The sequence below is a fragment of the Periplaneta americana genome, chromosome 17 (assembly GCF_040183065.1).
Source record: "Periplaneta americana isolate PAMFEO1 chromosome 17, P.americana_PAMFEO1_priV1, whole genome shotgun sequence".
Classification (NCBI taxonomy): domain Eukaryota; kingdom Metazoa; phylum Arthropoda; class Insecta; order Blattodea; family Blattidae; genus Periplaneta; species Periplaneta americana.
Genome location: NC_091133.1, coordinates 4,165,762 through 4,180,634, shown reverse-complemented (window position 1 = coordinate 4,180,634; position 14,873 = coordinate 4,165,762). Strand labels below are relative to the sequence as shown.

The following is a 14,873-nucleotide window of genomic DNA, read 5'->3' as shown; positions in this document are numbered from 1 at the left end:
GGGGTACAGTTGTAGCTACGTTGGCATGTTATGTATGGCAGCCGTCTGAGCCTTTTCTAGGGACTTGCTCTCATAGCAGCGCTGACAGCAGCTTCGTTTTCAGGAACACGCTTACGGCCACCAATATATAGCACATTAACAGACCCAGTTCCTCAAACATAACATTATAGACTTGTAACTCGGAGTCTGCGAGCACCATACTCTGTTGACAGACGTCACACTTCCAAATTTAGCAAACCACAAGACACATTTCGCTCGTTGTACAGTAAACTGCATTTTGTTTATTCGGTCGTTGCTAAGTAACTTGTTTTGTTTCATATGCGGTAACAACGATGAGACAAAACTCCCATGCTTCAGTATCACATTGGAACTGAAATGAATTCTACAGCACCCCCATTATAAATTTTATTTTATGTCTTTCCAAGCGGATCAGACTGTCTCTTTGTTCTGCAGGAAGGGAAGTTACTGGATCTGCACGTGGCTCAGATAAAGGAGGAATGTGTGGACGACAGCTACGATCACACATCAGAGATGAAATTTGAAGAAATTATATTGTCCAATAACTTCCCCGTGGTGAAGTGTGAAGCCGAGGTGAGTGGTGCTCGTTGGTGTGCTTGCTCTTCTTCCCAGTGTTTAACTTGTATCCTGTTGTTCACAGAAACTTTCTCAGTACAACTATTTTGACAGGGAATTTTAGTATGCAGCGGGTGACAGTAAAACTGTCTGCATGTTTTTATTGCTTATTTCTTTGTTGTAGAATAGCCTAAATTTAAAATACGATATTGCTATTTTGTTTAAATTTTGAAGAAAATTCTTTCAATGATAAAACAGTTATTTTTAACACGGTATTCGTTCTTGCTATATAGAATGAGACACCTAATATTACCATCTTGAATATCACTTAATGATTGATGTTATCTATATATTTTGACCACAAAATTAAAGAGTAGATTTAGGTTCACATATTTTGTGAGTAGAGATGTTTGCAAAATGACTCAGCACTTTTAACATGTGTCGAAACTGTGTTTTAGATAGCCACCCGTCTGTGCTGAATTTTTTGTTTCCCCATTTTGAAGGATCTAATTAATCATTTTAGTTATTGTTTTATAATTATTAATAAGAACTCAGATCATGTAAGATTTTAAAGGTCGAACAGACCTAAACAAATTGAAATTCTACACCCAAATTAAATCTTAATCCCATTAACAGAAAAAAAAAAGATTAATATAAAAATCATAAATTGAAAATGATAAGTAATTTATGTAGGCTATACAGATAATTCCGCTATTGAATTGTATTGATTTTAACGGAGGGGGGCACTATGGCGAGCACTGCGACCTGTTAAGATCTATTGCGCTGAAACTTTGGTGACGCATTCCCAAACCCTCACCGGCTGACAACACTAAGGTTCTGTGTGTGCCCAGGTTTCGAGCAGGCAACCCCACTCGTCCCTAGACCAGCACCTCCGTGCGTCGCCAGCCGGCATTCGGGGAATGCTAAGGAATGATAACGAAATGGAGAAAAGGTGACAGAATGATGTAAATGTCTAATTTGGGGGAAAACGGGAGAACCCCGGGAAAAACCCCAACTGCGACCTTGTCCACCACAAGTGTCACTATGGATTTTTTCGATGACTGGGAATGGAACCCAGGCCGCCTGCATGACAGTCTGAAGGTCTGACCATTCAGTCACCTCAGAGGCCGACAGTTCTGCCTACTTCTCCCACGCCGTTTTCTCCGTCAATGTATAATTGAAACATTGCCATATCAAAAGCAGGATGTGGCATAGCTCAGTTGTGGGGCATTCGACTACAAATTGAGAAGTTCAATTGGTTCAAACCTGGGTGGCTCCTGAATTTTTATAATTACATTTAATTCTTGGTTGTGTCATATAGTTAATCAGTAAAATAGTTGTTGAAGCAGTTTTTTTAAATTTAAGTGCGTCTCTTAACCAGAAACAGTTCAATTGTGCATGCCAAGCATTGAAATATATCTTTTCATTGTTTCATCTCTCGTTTGAAATAATTAAAAAGTAGGGTAAGATGAAATCTTGGAGGTAGTACAGGCTTCTGATGCTGATGGAGGAATGTCTTGCTACCCTGGGCCCTGGGACTTATCAGGTATTCGTCTGAAGATGGGCCCTGGCTGTGCCAGGATTGAGGCTGAGTGCCCCACTTGTTAGCATCGAATTCATGAATGTCACCCAGGTTGCCTTTCGGGCAGAATAGTTATCGTATTTATAGCGCGCACAGTAGGCCAAAAATGCAGCCCCAGGATATAAATTAGGAAAACAGGAAATCAAAATCATATGTTATGCTGACGACGTAGTTATTTTAGCTGAACAAGAAGACGATCTACAAAGATTATTATATAAATTTCAAATAACAGCAGAACGATTTAACATGAGAATATCATTCGACAAAACCAAATCGCAAACAATTTCAAAGCAGCCGCTAAGATACAAATTGGCAATCTATAATAAACCAGTAGAACAAGTAATGAGCTTTACCTACCTAGGAACAAAAATAACAAGCAATAAGAACCTAGGCGAAGAAGTAAGGGAACAGATGATTAAAGCTAACACAATATCAGGATTTTTAAGAGACATTATTTGGAGGAATAAATTTATGACCATAGAAAGCAAAATTCGAATCTACAAGACATGTGTAAGACCAGTTTTAACGTATGCAACAGAAACCAGAGCAAAAACAAAAAAAAACTGAAATGATGATGATAACAACAGAGATGAGAACGCTCAGGAGTATTACGGGTTACACAATACGTGATAGACAAACAAATGAGGAAATTAGAAGTAAATGTGGAATACAAGACGTGACAAAATGGATCAAAGGAAGAAGAAAAGTATGGAGAGATCACGTTTCAAGAATGACAGATGAACGTCTTCCAAAAATCGCGATGGTAGGACAACTAGACACCCCAAGACCTTTGGGACGACTCCTAAACGATGGAAAGAAAGCTGGTCACCATTATCAGAATAGGCAACGTTGGAAAAGACAGGATTTAATCCTACAATACGAAAAAGAAGAAGAAGACAGTAGGCCTAAGTGGTAGGATCCATCCAGTCCATCCCTCGAGGACCAAGCCAAGCTAGATTCATCTCCAAATTGTGAATCTGCTGTGTGCCCTGTACAGCACTCTGTTAATTTGTTCATAGTCCTGCTAGTGTAGGTGTTTCCTTGCTGAAGGATGGCATATAGGGTTCGAGTGTTGTGTAGTATTTCAAAGGGGAAGTTCATATTGGGTATTGTACAGTGCGATCATAGCTCGGCCGGACCGTTCCACAGTGGCCTTGGACTGGGTGAAGATTCGCACGCCTGCTGGCAGTTGGCGCTATAGCTACTGCTGACGTTCCAGTCAGTCGAGTAGGATCTGTCGTGAGGGAAAGACGTCTGTGCGCGTGTTGTGAGAAAAATTGTGTTGTCTCGTGGTGATAAAGTGTCTATTAATAATGGCTGAGTACACTTTAGAACAACGTATTTTTCTCTATGATGCGTATGTGAAATACTCTTCTGCAAGAGTGTCGAAGAGAATTTGAACATCGGTTAGCAAGTGTTCGAATTCCTCGCAGGACAACTATTCATGACCTTGTCAATAAAGTCAAACGTACAGGATCTTTTTTGAACAAAAAACGTGTTCAACAACGCCGTGTACAGACAGAAGAGAAGCTTGATGAAGTAGGGCACTCACCCCGCAAATCACTGCGACGTTTAGCACAAGAGGCTAACATTTCCAAGACGACAGCTTTTGTGGCAACGAAACTTCTGAAACTTAAGCCGTACAGGGTAACTGTAGTTCATGCTTTACAACCACAAGATCCTGTAAGCAGGGTTGATTATTGCAATTGGTTTGTGCAGTCCGTTCATAATGGCGATGTGGACCCACTTTTAACGTTCTTCACTGATGAAGCGTGGTTTCATCTTCACGGTCACGTTTCTACTCAGAACAATAGATACTGGGCTACCGAAAATCCCCATATTATTCATGAAGTTCCTCACCACGCTGGCTGGAAAGGTTGAGGTTTGGTGTGCAGTGAGTGCGAGTAGAATTATCGGTCCCATACTCTTCGACACAACAGTTCATTCACACATTTTTATAACTTCAATTTATATTTTTTTTCTGCAACTAACCAGAAATGAACGATTGAGTGGCTGGTTTCATCAGGATTCAGCTACAGCGCACACTGCTGCGAATCCTATACATGAATTGCGAAATGTGTTTGGTGACAGAGTAATTAGTCGAGGATTGTGGCCACCTCGTTCCCCTGACCTATTTTCATGCGATTTTTATTTATGGGGAACGTTAAAGAATAAAGTGTACGCATCTAATCCGCACACGTTACGAAAATTGAAGGACAACATCACGAGAGAAATACAGGCAATCAGTCAACATGAACTTTTGCGAGTGAACCAGAATTGTTTTCGGAGATATAGGGAATGTGTTCAAGTTGAGGGTCATCACTTTCAACATTTGTTGTGATGCAGGTAAGCCTAATGTTAGTAGAGTAGTTAGTGTTGCGTACCCATGACTTGCCGGTCGTTTACGTGTAACTCTGGCGGCAAGTGCGCCAATCTTCACCCAGTCCAAGGCCGCTGCGGAGCTGAGCTACGAACGCACTGTACATGGAGATAGTATTTTAAAATGCTGAAAAAGCTTCTATGGTCCTGATGTATAAAGAATATAGGAAAAATGTAGTGCGCTGTAGTAATTTGTATGCTGTGAAATATCCTGAGAGACGTCAACCATCTCAGCAAACCTTTGCGAGTTTCTCCCATCAGAAGGCATGCTGAATATATAACACTTAGAATTATTTTTAAATTAAATAGCGACTGATTTAGATGGTGATGTTAAACCCGAGTCACACGAGGATAGTTTACAGGAGTCAAGTGCTTGAAGCCTCTAAACTTGATGCTATATTTGTGATCACACGGAGACATTAAACTTGAAACCATCCTTGAAAAAGAGCGCGCGCTGAATGTTGTATTCGTAGTGGTGTTTGAATTCTTGTATTCTGTTATAGTTAATAAAAATCAATAGTGAACTGGCATTTTTAGTTTGGTGAAACTGAAGATGCCACCAACACATATTCAAGCATGTGTGCAGCTAATTGGAGCCTTGTTATTGTATGAATTACAAAATATTCTTGAAAAAAAAAAAAGGAAAAGGGAACATGGGTTAAGAAATGGATTCGTAGAAGAATTAAGCACGGTGCATCTAATACCTTGTTGAAAGAATTAGCTGAAGAAGATCCTGCAGAATGCAGGAAACATCTCAGAATGAGTCCTGTTTTAAGAGTCATTAACTTTTTTATAACCACTTCTACGTCAATGTTTTCGAAACCTTGTTCCATGAGTTCACTGACTAGTTTCTGGAATAATAATTCCCGCTTGTTTTATTGAGTATTCTTTGTCACGTATATTCCATAGAAGTTCATACTTCTCATACACTTTATTAATTATATCGTTGGAATTCCACTTAGGGCCGCTCATTATTAATAATTATTAATTTACTTCGACAATAGGCCTAAAACTACAAACTTTCTACTTGCCAAGTTGCTACAAGTTCGCATTCACACGCGGGAAGTGGTGGAGTCAATTGGTCACGTGACGGGAAAGTGGACACAAAAGTTGACGGGTCGTCAACTCAAATTCTGCTTGACCGCCAAGTCACAACTTGACTGTCTCGACCATATCACACGGGGAAAGTTGAAGGAAAGTCGACTTGCTCCAAGCACTTGACTCCTGTAAACTATCCTCGTGTGAATTAGCCTTTAGCGTGCTAGCTGCTGTTGGTGTAAATCCCTTCACTAGGTCTCGTGTTGCTTGACATTAGTCAGAGAGGTGTGCCACACATTCTTCATCATCGGAAGTTCCTTCAATTTTATTACGATGCTCATTAAAGCAAAATATGTTGATACGACCATGCGCACATTCGTGACGTCCTTATTTTTGTCATCTTCCTGTTTTCTTCTTCCTCCTCTCATTTCGATCTCTATGTTCCGCATCCTCGGCTTGCTTATTATTTGTCCTAATTCTTCATTTTTTATTCCACTTCTTCTTTCACGTTCTCATTCTAGCAGTTGCTCGTTCTTACCATGTCCTCTGATGTATTCAGGTCATTGATCTTATTTACGTTCCTGGCCTTGCTGGCGTCCTGTTGCTTTATTAATCCTGCATTATCACTATTTGCTACCCGACTTCTGTCCTGCTGTCGCTCCATCAGCTCTCTTGTTCCTGTAGATTGTCTTACTTTCCAACATTCTTCACTACATTACCGCTGTTGTGCCTTAATGTCGTCTGGATTTATGTATTTCCCCGTTGCACTTTTGTCTTCCCTCTATTCTTAGCACTTTACAGCGGAAAGGAGAGAGACAGATGAAGGAGGTAGTATATGCCGCTTGGTCGAGCTATATTCAGGGATGGCCAGCACTGATTCAATGCATAAAGGGAAGAGAACTTATTAAAACTGTATCCATGTTAATTTTTAGATTTGTCTGAGAAGTATAAGTACATTATAAGAATGTAAGTTTTAATTTTAATGTTCATTCTTCACAAGTTTGATTTTTTTATGCAAAAGGAATATTTTCTCAACTTCTTTTACAGAAAAGTGAAATTTTATATATGTTTGTTTAGTAGCCTTACAGGTACTAAAACAATGTTTTCGTAAATCTAATATATCGTAAGTACGTAGTACTGAAGATACTGTATTAAAATTTTTGAAAATATTCGCATGGAAATGTTTGTAAGGAATTGAATTAACAAAGCAACTATTGTTACATCATAAGCAAAAGATATGTGTCTATATGTTGGTAAAACGTCAGCTCTATAGCTTCAGCAGATTTCGAGATAATTTAATATTCTGATAACAGAAAGTTGCGCACCAATATCCCCTAAAAGCATAATGCGATAAGAGTTTTATTATGTAATATTAGTTACAGTTAAAACATACCTAAACAACTTTGCTTTGTATTATAATATTGTTTTGATTACTTTTATAAGGCTAAAGATACCATCAATATCAATTTCAACTTATCAAATCCAGTGTCTTTCTTTGGGATAACACTTTCTTTATAAATTATGTGTTTAATTCACTTAGTCCAGTATAGTTGTAGTTATTATGGAATTTATGTGAATATTCCTTTATTCTGTATTATGTTTTTAACGTTTAAAACAACTGCAATATTAGGCTAAGAAATAGGTGTTAGTACTTTTGTTTTACAGACTATAGAAAATAACAAACAGAAAGAAGCCATATAAAAATAACGACATAAAATTTCACGTTCCTTTTGAAGTTTGTGCACCACTGTTTTCTTAATCCAACAGGCTGCTTATTCCTCCTAGCATGCCTAGCGCTTAATGCCCGCGCACGACGTCAAGGCCAGAAAAATGCGCTTGCTTTGACATCACTGGTCTAAATCATAGACTTTCCTTTTTACTTTTAATTTATTGTTGTGTAGCATTGCCAAAATCCCCTTATTCCTTGCTGTTTCGATAAATGGGAGTAGAAGCTTCTTTCTCTTTATTATTTTGTACGGTATGTCTCTTTCTACTCTCAATTTGCTTCCTTTCAATTTTCTAAAATTATTCGAGATTACTTCCCTAATTCCCACATTCATAAATCTCGCTAGTGTTGCCTATTGAAGCCTCTACCTACCCTATATGTTTGTTCGAAGTGATCTTCCCTCATTTCTAATTTTATAATCCTGTGGCACTGTTTATACACATTCTCAAAGGTTTGTAATTCGTTTCCTCGTCCTATTTCTTCAACTACGAAGGTTATCAGATTTTTTTCTCTGTGCTTCTTTTCGTGGTAGTTGATTCCCTCATTCATTTCTTTATTCTCAGTTATCATCTCAAACTTCTCACTGTTGTTTTCCACACTTATCCTCAACTTTTTTGTATATGTTATGTTATGTTTTATTTATCGACGCTCTTGTATATGTTTATTCTCTGATTGTTCATTCGAATTTGCTATTTCTATGATGGTTTTCGATTTTTCTCCTAAGTCTTCTTTCTGTTCTACCCGTGATTTACCGTTTTGTACACACCTTTCCATTTTGAACTTTTGGGACTGTAGCTTCTTTTTAAACGTTCTTATAGGTCGTCATCCTCTATACTTGACTCCACAGAGCTCGCTCCTTCACGTCTGCACACTCCTACTTACTCTGGAAGGATACAGATAGCCAGAACTCCTGGCGTCTCCTTTGAGCACAACATTACAGCCAGTACCTAGCAGTATATGAAATTTGTTACAACACTTACCTCAGTGTACAAGAACGAAATAAATCATGACAGGAGTCTGTGATTCGGGTGGTAAAACTCTTATAGAAGGTTATGAATATTTCCAACTGTTTAATTTCGCTGTTAACTTACGTCAAGTATGAGACCAAGTTCTGATGGCATCATGTTCACGTAGTCCTTACATGTTTCCTTTGAGAAATATTAATGAAAAATATACGCATAAATAAAACCTCGTCTATGCAGTCAAATTGACATGTGGTGGAACTTCGAGTTAGTTCTTTACTAGTAATATGAGTATGACGTCCACACCTGTGGAGTAACGGTTAGGTCGTCTGGCCGCGAAACCAGGTGGCCCGGGTTCGAATCCCGGTCGGGGCAAGTTACCTGGTTGTGATTTTTTCCGGGTTTTTCCCTCAACCCAATATGAGCAAATGCTGGGTAACTTTCGGTGTTGGACTCCGGACTCGTTTCACCGGAACTATCACCTTCATCTCATTCAGACTCTAAATAACCTAAGCTGTTGATAAAGCGTCGTAAAATAACCCACTAAAAAAATATGAGTATGACTATACCTGATTAGTGTACTATGTTACCAGACACAGTGATGTATGCGATGGAGGGGGAAAGGAACTCGAAAAATCGAAAGAGAATTGGGAGGACAAATTTAAAAGGTACGCAAAACGCGTCCTTGCAAGGGGTTGGGGGCTGTACAAAACTAAATATGTGAGCTCCAAGCCTGTTGGCCACTAGTCTCACTCCGGGTTACGCTGCTCCACTGAAGGAGCTCTAGAAAATTTTGAAGGGGAAGCCGAAATTGGACGTAACCTCTTAGGTACCACATACGCGAGGGGACGGAGATTTGATCAAGTGATCACGGGACGGGGCGAGGAGGAGATGGCTGGTGTTTGCCGTTAGTATGGCAAGACGCTGTCATCTGTTGTTCGATGACAAGGCATGTGAAGGCCGTCGGAAGAAATGCCGTGAAATCTAAATCTGCAATTTGAGAGGTCTCTGTCCTTTCAAATTGCGACTAATTGAGTGACCTGGTACATTTAATAGACAATTTATAGGTTCTGAACTAGGGCATACGTCGTTTACAAGAAAAGGGGAATATATATGGGGAAGGGCATATAGGTCCGTGGCCCATTTCTTATAGGGCTCATCCCGACATTTGTCTTACGCCTCTGGAAAACCACGGAATACCTTAGGCAGGATGAGTTGTCTCTTATAAGAGGCTAGCCAATTTGGCTATTATGTAGGAGGAAAGGAACTGGCGACCTTAGCCCTTATATTCTGGCTTAGTTGCCTCATAAGTGATGCTTTATTGGTGTCACGTATGAGGTTCAAACTCGCCGGACAGTGGACTAAACAACAACAAAATAACCACACCTCTTTCTTCAAATGAATATAGGAGATGTAATTCATGTTATATTCTAAAATGTAGAGGAACACACGGTCTGCTACAAGAAATTTAATTTTATGTGAAAACCATGGGCTGGGCTGCCTTTACACAATCTCGTATCATAGTTGTCACACGCGAGATTATATCAAATATTTTCGTGTTCATAATTTTTACTGGCAGAAACCATAAAGATCAATTGGGGTTCATTCTTTACTGTCAATGTTTTACCAAAATATAGACAATATTTTAATATTGTCTTCATTCTCGGATACGCTCTTTCAACACTTGTATAGTCATGTGATATACCTTAGACAGGTCAAGTAGTAACTGATACCTTAGACAGGGCAAGTAGTAACTGATACCTTAGACTGGGCAAGTAGTAACTGATCCCTTAGACAGATCAAGTAGTAACTGATCCCTTAGACAGGGCAAGTAGTAACTGATACCTTAGACAGGGCAAGTAGTAACTGATACCTTAGACAGGGCAAGTAGTAACTGATCCCTTAGACAGATCAAGTAGTAACTGATCCCTTAGACAGGGCAAGTAGTAACTGATACCTTAGACAGGGCAAGTAGTAACTGATACCTTAGACAGGTCAAGTAGTAACTGATCCCTTAGACAGATCAAGTAGTAACTGATCCCTTAGACAGGGCAAGTAGTAACTGATCCCTTAGACAGATCAAGTAGTAACTGATCCCTTAGACAGGTCAAGTAGTAACTGATACCTTAGACAGGTCAAGTAGTAACTGATACCTTAGACAGGGCAAGTAGTAACTGATCCCTTAGACAGATCAAGTAGTAACTGATCCCTTAGACAGGTCAAGTAGTAACTGATCCCTTAGACAGGTCAAGTAGTAACTGATCCCTTAGACAGGGCAAGTAGTAACTGATACCTTAGACAGGGCAAGTAGTAACTGATCCCTTAGACAGATCAAGTAGTAACTGATCCCTTAGACAGGGCAAGTAGTAACTGATACCTTAGACAGGGCAAGTAGTAACTGATCCCTTAGACAGATCAAGTAGTAACTGATCCCTTAGACAGGTCAAGTAGTAACTGATCCCTTAGACAGGTCAAGTAGTAACTGATACCTTAGACAGGTCAAGTAGTAACTGATACCTTAGACATGTTAAGTAGTAACTGATACCTTAGACAGGTCAAGTAGTAACTGATACCTTAGACAGGTCAAGCAGTAACTGATACCTTAGACAGGTCAAGTAGTAACTGATACCTTAGACAGGTCAAGTAGTAACTGATACCTTAGACAGGTCAAGTAGTAACTGATACCTTAGACAGGTCAAGTAGTAACTGATACCTTAGACAGGGCAAGTAGTAACTGATGCCTTAGACAGGTCAAGTAGTAACTGATCCCTTAGACAGGTCAAGTAGTAACTGATACCTTAGACAGGTCAAGTAGTAACTGATACCTTAGACAGGTCAAGTAGTAACTGATACCTTAGACAGGGCAAGTAGTAACTGATACCTTAGACAGGTCAAGTAGTAACTGATACCTTAGACAGGTCAAGTAGTAACTGATACCTTAGACAGGTCAAGCAGTAACTGATACCTTAGACAGGTCAAGTAGTAACTGATACCTTAGACAGGTCAAGTAGTTACTGGTACCTTAGACAGGTCAAGTAGTAACTGATACCTTAGACAGGGCAAGTAGTAACTGATCCCTTAGACAGATCAAGTAGTAACTGATCCCTTAGACAGGTCAAGTAGTAACTGATACTTTAGACAGGTCAAGTAGTAACTGATACCTTAGACAGGTCAAGTAGTAACTGATACCTTAGACAGGGCAAGTAGTAACTGATACCTTAGACAGGTTAAGTAGTAACTGATACCTTAGACAGGTCAAGTAGTAACTGATACCTTAGACAGGTCAAGTAGTAACTGATGCCTTAGACAGGTCAAGTAGTAACTGATGCCTTAGACAGGTCAAGTAGTAACTGATGCCTTAGACAGGTCAAGTAGTAACTGATGCCTTAGACAGGTCAAGTAGTAACTGATGCCTTAGACAGGTCAAGTAGTAACTGATACCTTAGACAGGTCAAGTAGTAACTGATACCTTAGACAGGTCAAGTAGTAACTGATACCTTAGACAGGTCAAGTAGTAACTGCTTCACTGTGTTCATGTTATAAATTCTGATGGTAGATTTCCTGACTGTCTAGTATCCATGTGGTTTGCGTCATTTTAGGCTGCAGAGAATGAGGTAAACTACGTGGGAACTGGTCAGTCAGGTAAGATACCAGCAGAATTTATAATATTAACACGGTGAAGCACTTGTTCAATAACGTTTATCAGTGAGTAATTGTATTAAAAACTCTCGTTATCTTTGAGAATATAAAAAATATTTTAGAGGAAATCTACCAAAATTTCCTACGAAATGTGATCTATAGAATATTAATGAAAGAAGCGTGGTTTAATGTTATTACATGTTTTGGGCACACAATAAAATCCTTAGACATTTTGGAGGTTAGTTAGATTTTGCTAAATTGATGACTGGGTGAAGGCATATTTCCTTATATTTCCTTCTTACAATTGTAGTTCAAATTGTTGGTGTATTGGAAATGGAAAAACCCTTCGAGGTAAGAATTTTGCTACTCAATTTTCTACTTGAACTTGGTAGGATTTAAATGTGGACCTGTGTCATAAGAAATTGATGCGCTCTTCATGTAAACTTACACCATCCTTCTGTTCTTTGTTTTCAGGAAGAGTGTTGTGGTGTGAACACAGTGAAGGACGAGTTGGACTTGGAAGTTGCGGCAGAAGAGAATGAGATTTTGCCTGATAGGTGAGTGTGGTGTATGATTCTTCAAATGGTCATTTCTTTCATTGCTTCATTAAAATTGTAACATATGACATCAATTTGCTGACTGTTACGGCATGGAATGGTTTGTCCTATAATAAGAATGACCTCTGAAATCATAGAAGAAGAAGTTATGAAGGCAATTAGTGCGAAAGAGTTCATTTTATATCATTCATAAAATGAAGGCAAATGATAATAACAGTCTTGCATGCATACAAATAATCATGCTTTTTAGTATAATCCAGGATTTATTCCTCCTACTTTTGTTTATGAATATATCTAGTGCACACAGACTCCAGTCCGAAAGAGAAGTGACATCCTTAGTTAGAGGCAGAACCTTTGTAGTTCAAGTATTGATATTAGTACTTCTTGTCTCGTGAACCAAATTGTAGCTCAACCTTTCGTAAGCTGTAAATGCCGAGTCTCGTAATAATAATTGTACTATTATATTATATTCGGCTTCATTATCGATATTCCTGTTTTACTTAGCTTTCTGAAATGCTTATTACATAAAACATGCATTTAATCGGAAAAGTTTATAAATAAAGTCAGGTGACTTTTGCTTTTCCAGTACTCATTACGTCCTCCCATTCGTCTAACAATCTTTCTAGTCGCTTATTTTCCTCCTTTCTCGCTTTTTTTGTCCACGAATAAATATTTCGTATGAATTTGCACGACTGTGAGGGCGGTCGGAAGTATTTTAGGTTTTGTGTGCTGCATGGGAGTTTATGCATATAGAATACCAACTATATTATATGAATGTGGTTATTTAAGTAGACGAGAATATAACCTGATTGCGTGATTGGAATATATAGGAATGAAATATGTACAGTACACGTGGCTACCATTATTTGTTATTATTTTGCTCAGTTCCTCCTCCAGGATGCAGCCGCTATTCAACATTATTCAGTGTGTGAAATCGGCTGTCTGTTCAAATTTGTAATAAACTCCTGGCCAGGCACAATAAATAAAGACATTTTACCTAGCAATCACAATTGAATTTTTGGATTGCCCAAATAATTGCGATCTGCTATATAGTTGCAGACATTTTTACTATCGTAAGAAGTGAAGTACTCTGTCCATTATTATCTCTCAGTTTTATATTATCATTACTAGCCGTACCCGTGCGCTCCGCTGCACCCGTTAGAAATGAATATAAAGTAATTACATAATTAAAATGGGACGTTTGATCCAGGGAACATTCGTGTTTGATACAAGGATCAATCGTTTAATATGTTACTTAATTTAAATTGCATCCAAATAATTAAAATGCGATCATTTTGGTCCAGAGACACTCATTTGGTGCAATGACAATAACTTTAACCTGTTTCTTAATTTTTATTACATGCAACCATAGTTTAAAGAAGATTGACATCATTTAGATTTAATGTGTATATTTTATTTTACTTGTTATAGGTTTCCATTGAATTATGGTAATAACTTAATTTTAACCCTTGTTTTCTACGTATTCTGTAAATGGCGCTTGGCCCACTATGGTTGTGAACCCTTCAAATAACTATATTATATTATATTATATTATATTATATTATATTATATTAATATTATATTAATATTATATTATATTATATTATATTATATTATATTATATTATATTATATTATATTATATCAGAAGTTACTGTAATAACATTATAGCATTATGTCCATCTAGAGAAACTACACTTTCCAATGGTGAAATAATAAATAATTATATAAATCGGTTAATTTAGCTTCCGATATTACTTCATACAAACACAGAAACATTCTCTGCAGGCTATCTTTCATAGCTTTCGATTGTTGCTGTCCAAGGCCCCTTATAGACGAAGTCTTGTTTTTTAATTCATTACACGGCCTTATATGGCAGTTATTTTAATTTTAAAACTCATTTATCTTATTAAATATCAGTCCTATCAAACTTTTTCAAGGGATAAAAATTATCGCAAATTATTTTTAAAGAAACTTTTGTTATGTAAAATTAAAAAAAAATCAATAATAAGCGAGATATTTCGATTAATTTAATTCAGGCCCCCTTATAACCCCCCTTTTAAATAATGTATTTTGAATGCCATATAGCCTAAAATCTAAGTTACAACGAACTTAATTTATATTCCAATTTTCATCGAAATCCGTTCAGCCATTATCGTGTGAAAAGGTAACAAACATACAGACAGACAGACAGACAGACATACAAACAAAAATTTCAAAAAAGCGATTTTCGGTTTCAGGGTGGTTAATCATATATGTTAGGACCAATTAATTATTTTTGGAAAATCGAAAATTACCAGAAAAATTTCGGCTACAGATTTATTATTAGTATAGATGTGTTAATCTCAAGTTCCTCAACCACATTCAGATCACGTTCAGTAGTTGGTGGTCTCAGTATTTATTACGCAGATTCCTCTT

At 37.9% G+C, this 14,873-nt stretch overlaps 1 protein-coding gene across 1 annotated transcript in view; it reads left to right on the top strand.

The window, feature by feature from the left end:
• Positions 1-14,873, top strand: part of LOC138693254 (zinc finger protein 235-like) — a 108,228-nt gene that overhangs the window by 90,278 nt on the left and 3,077 nt on the right. The window contains exons 3-4 of the mRNA XM_069817089.1: positions 454-591; positions 12,374-12,456. Of these exons, the coding sequence (XP_069673190.1) occupies positions 454-591; positions 12,374-12,456 (221 nt within the window). The remainder of the gene's footprint in view (positions 1-453; positions 592-12,373; positions 12,457-14,873) is intronic.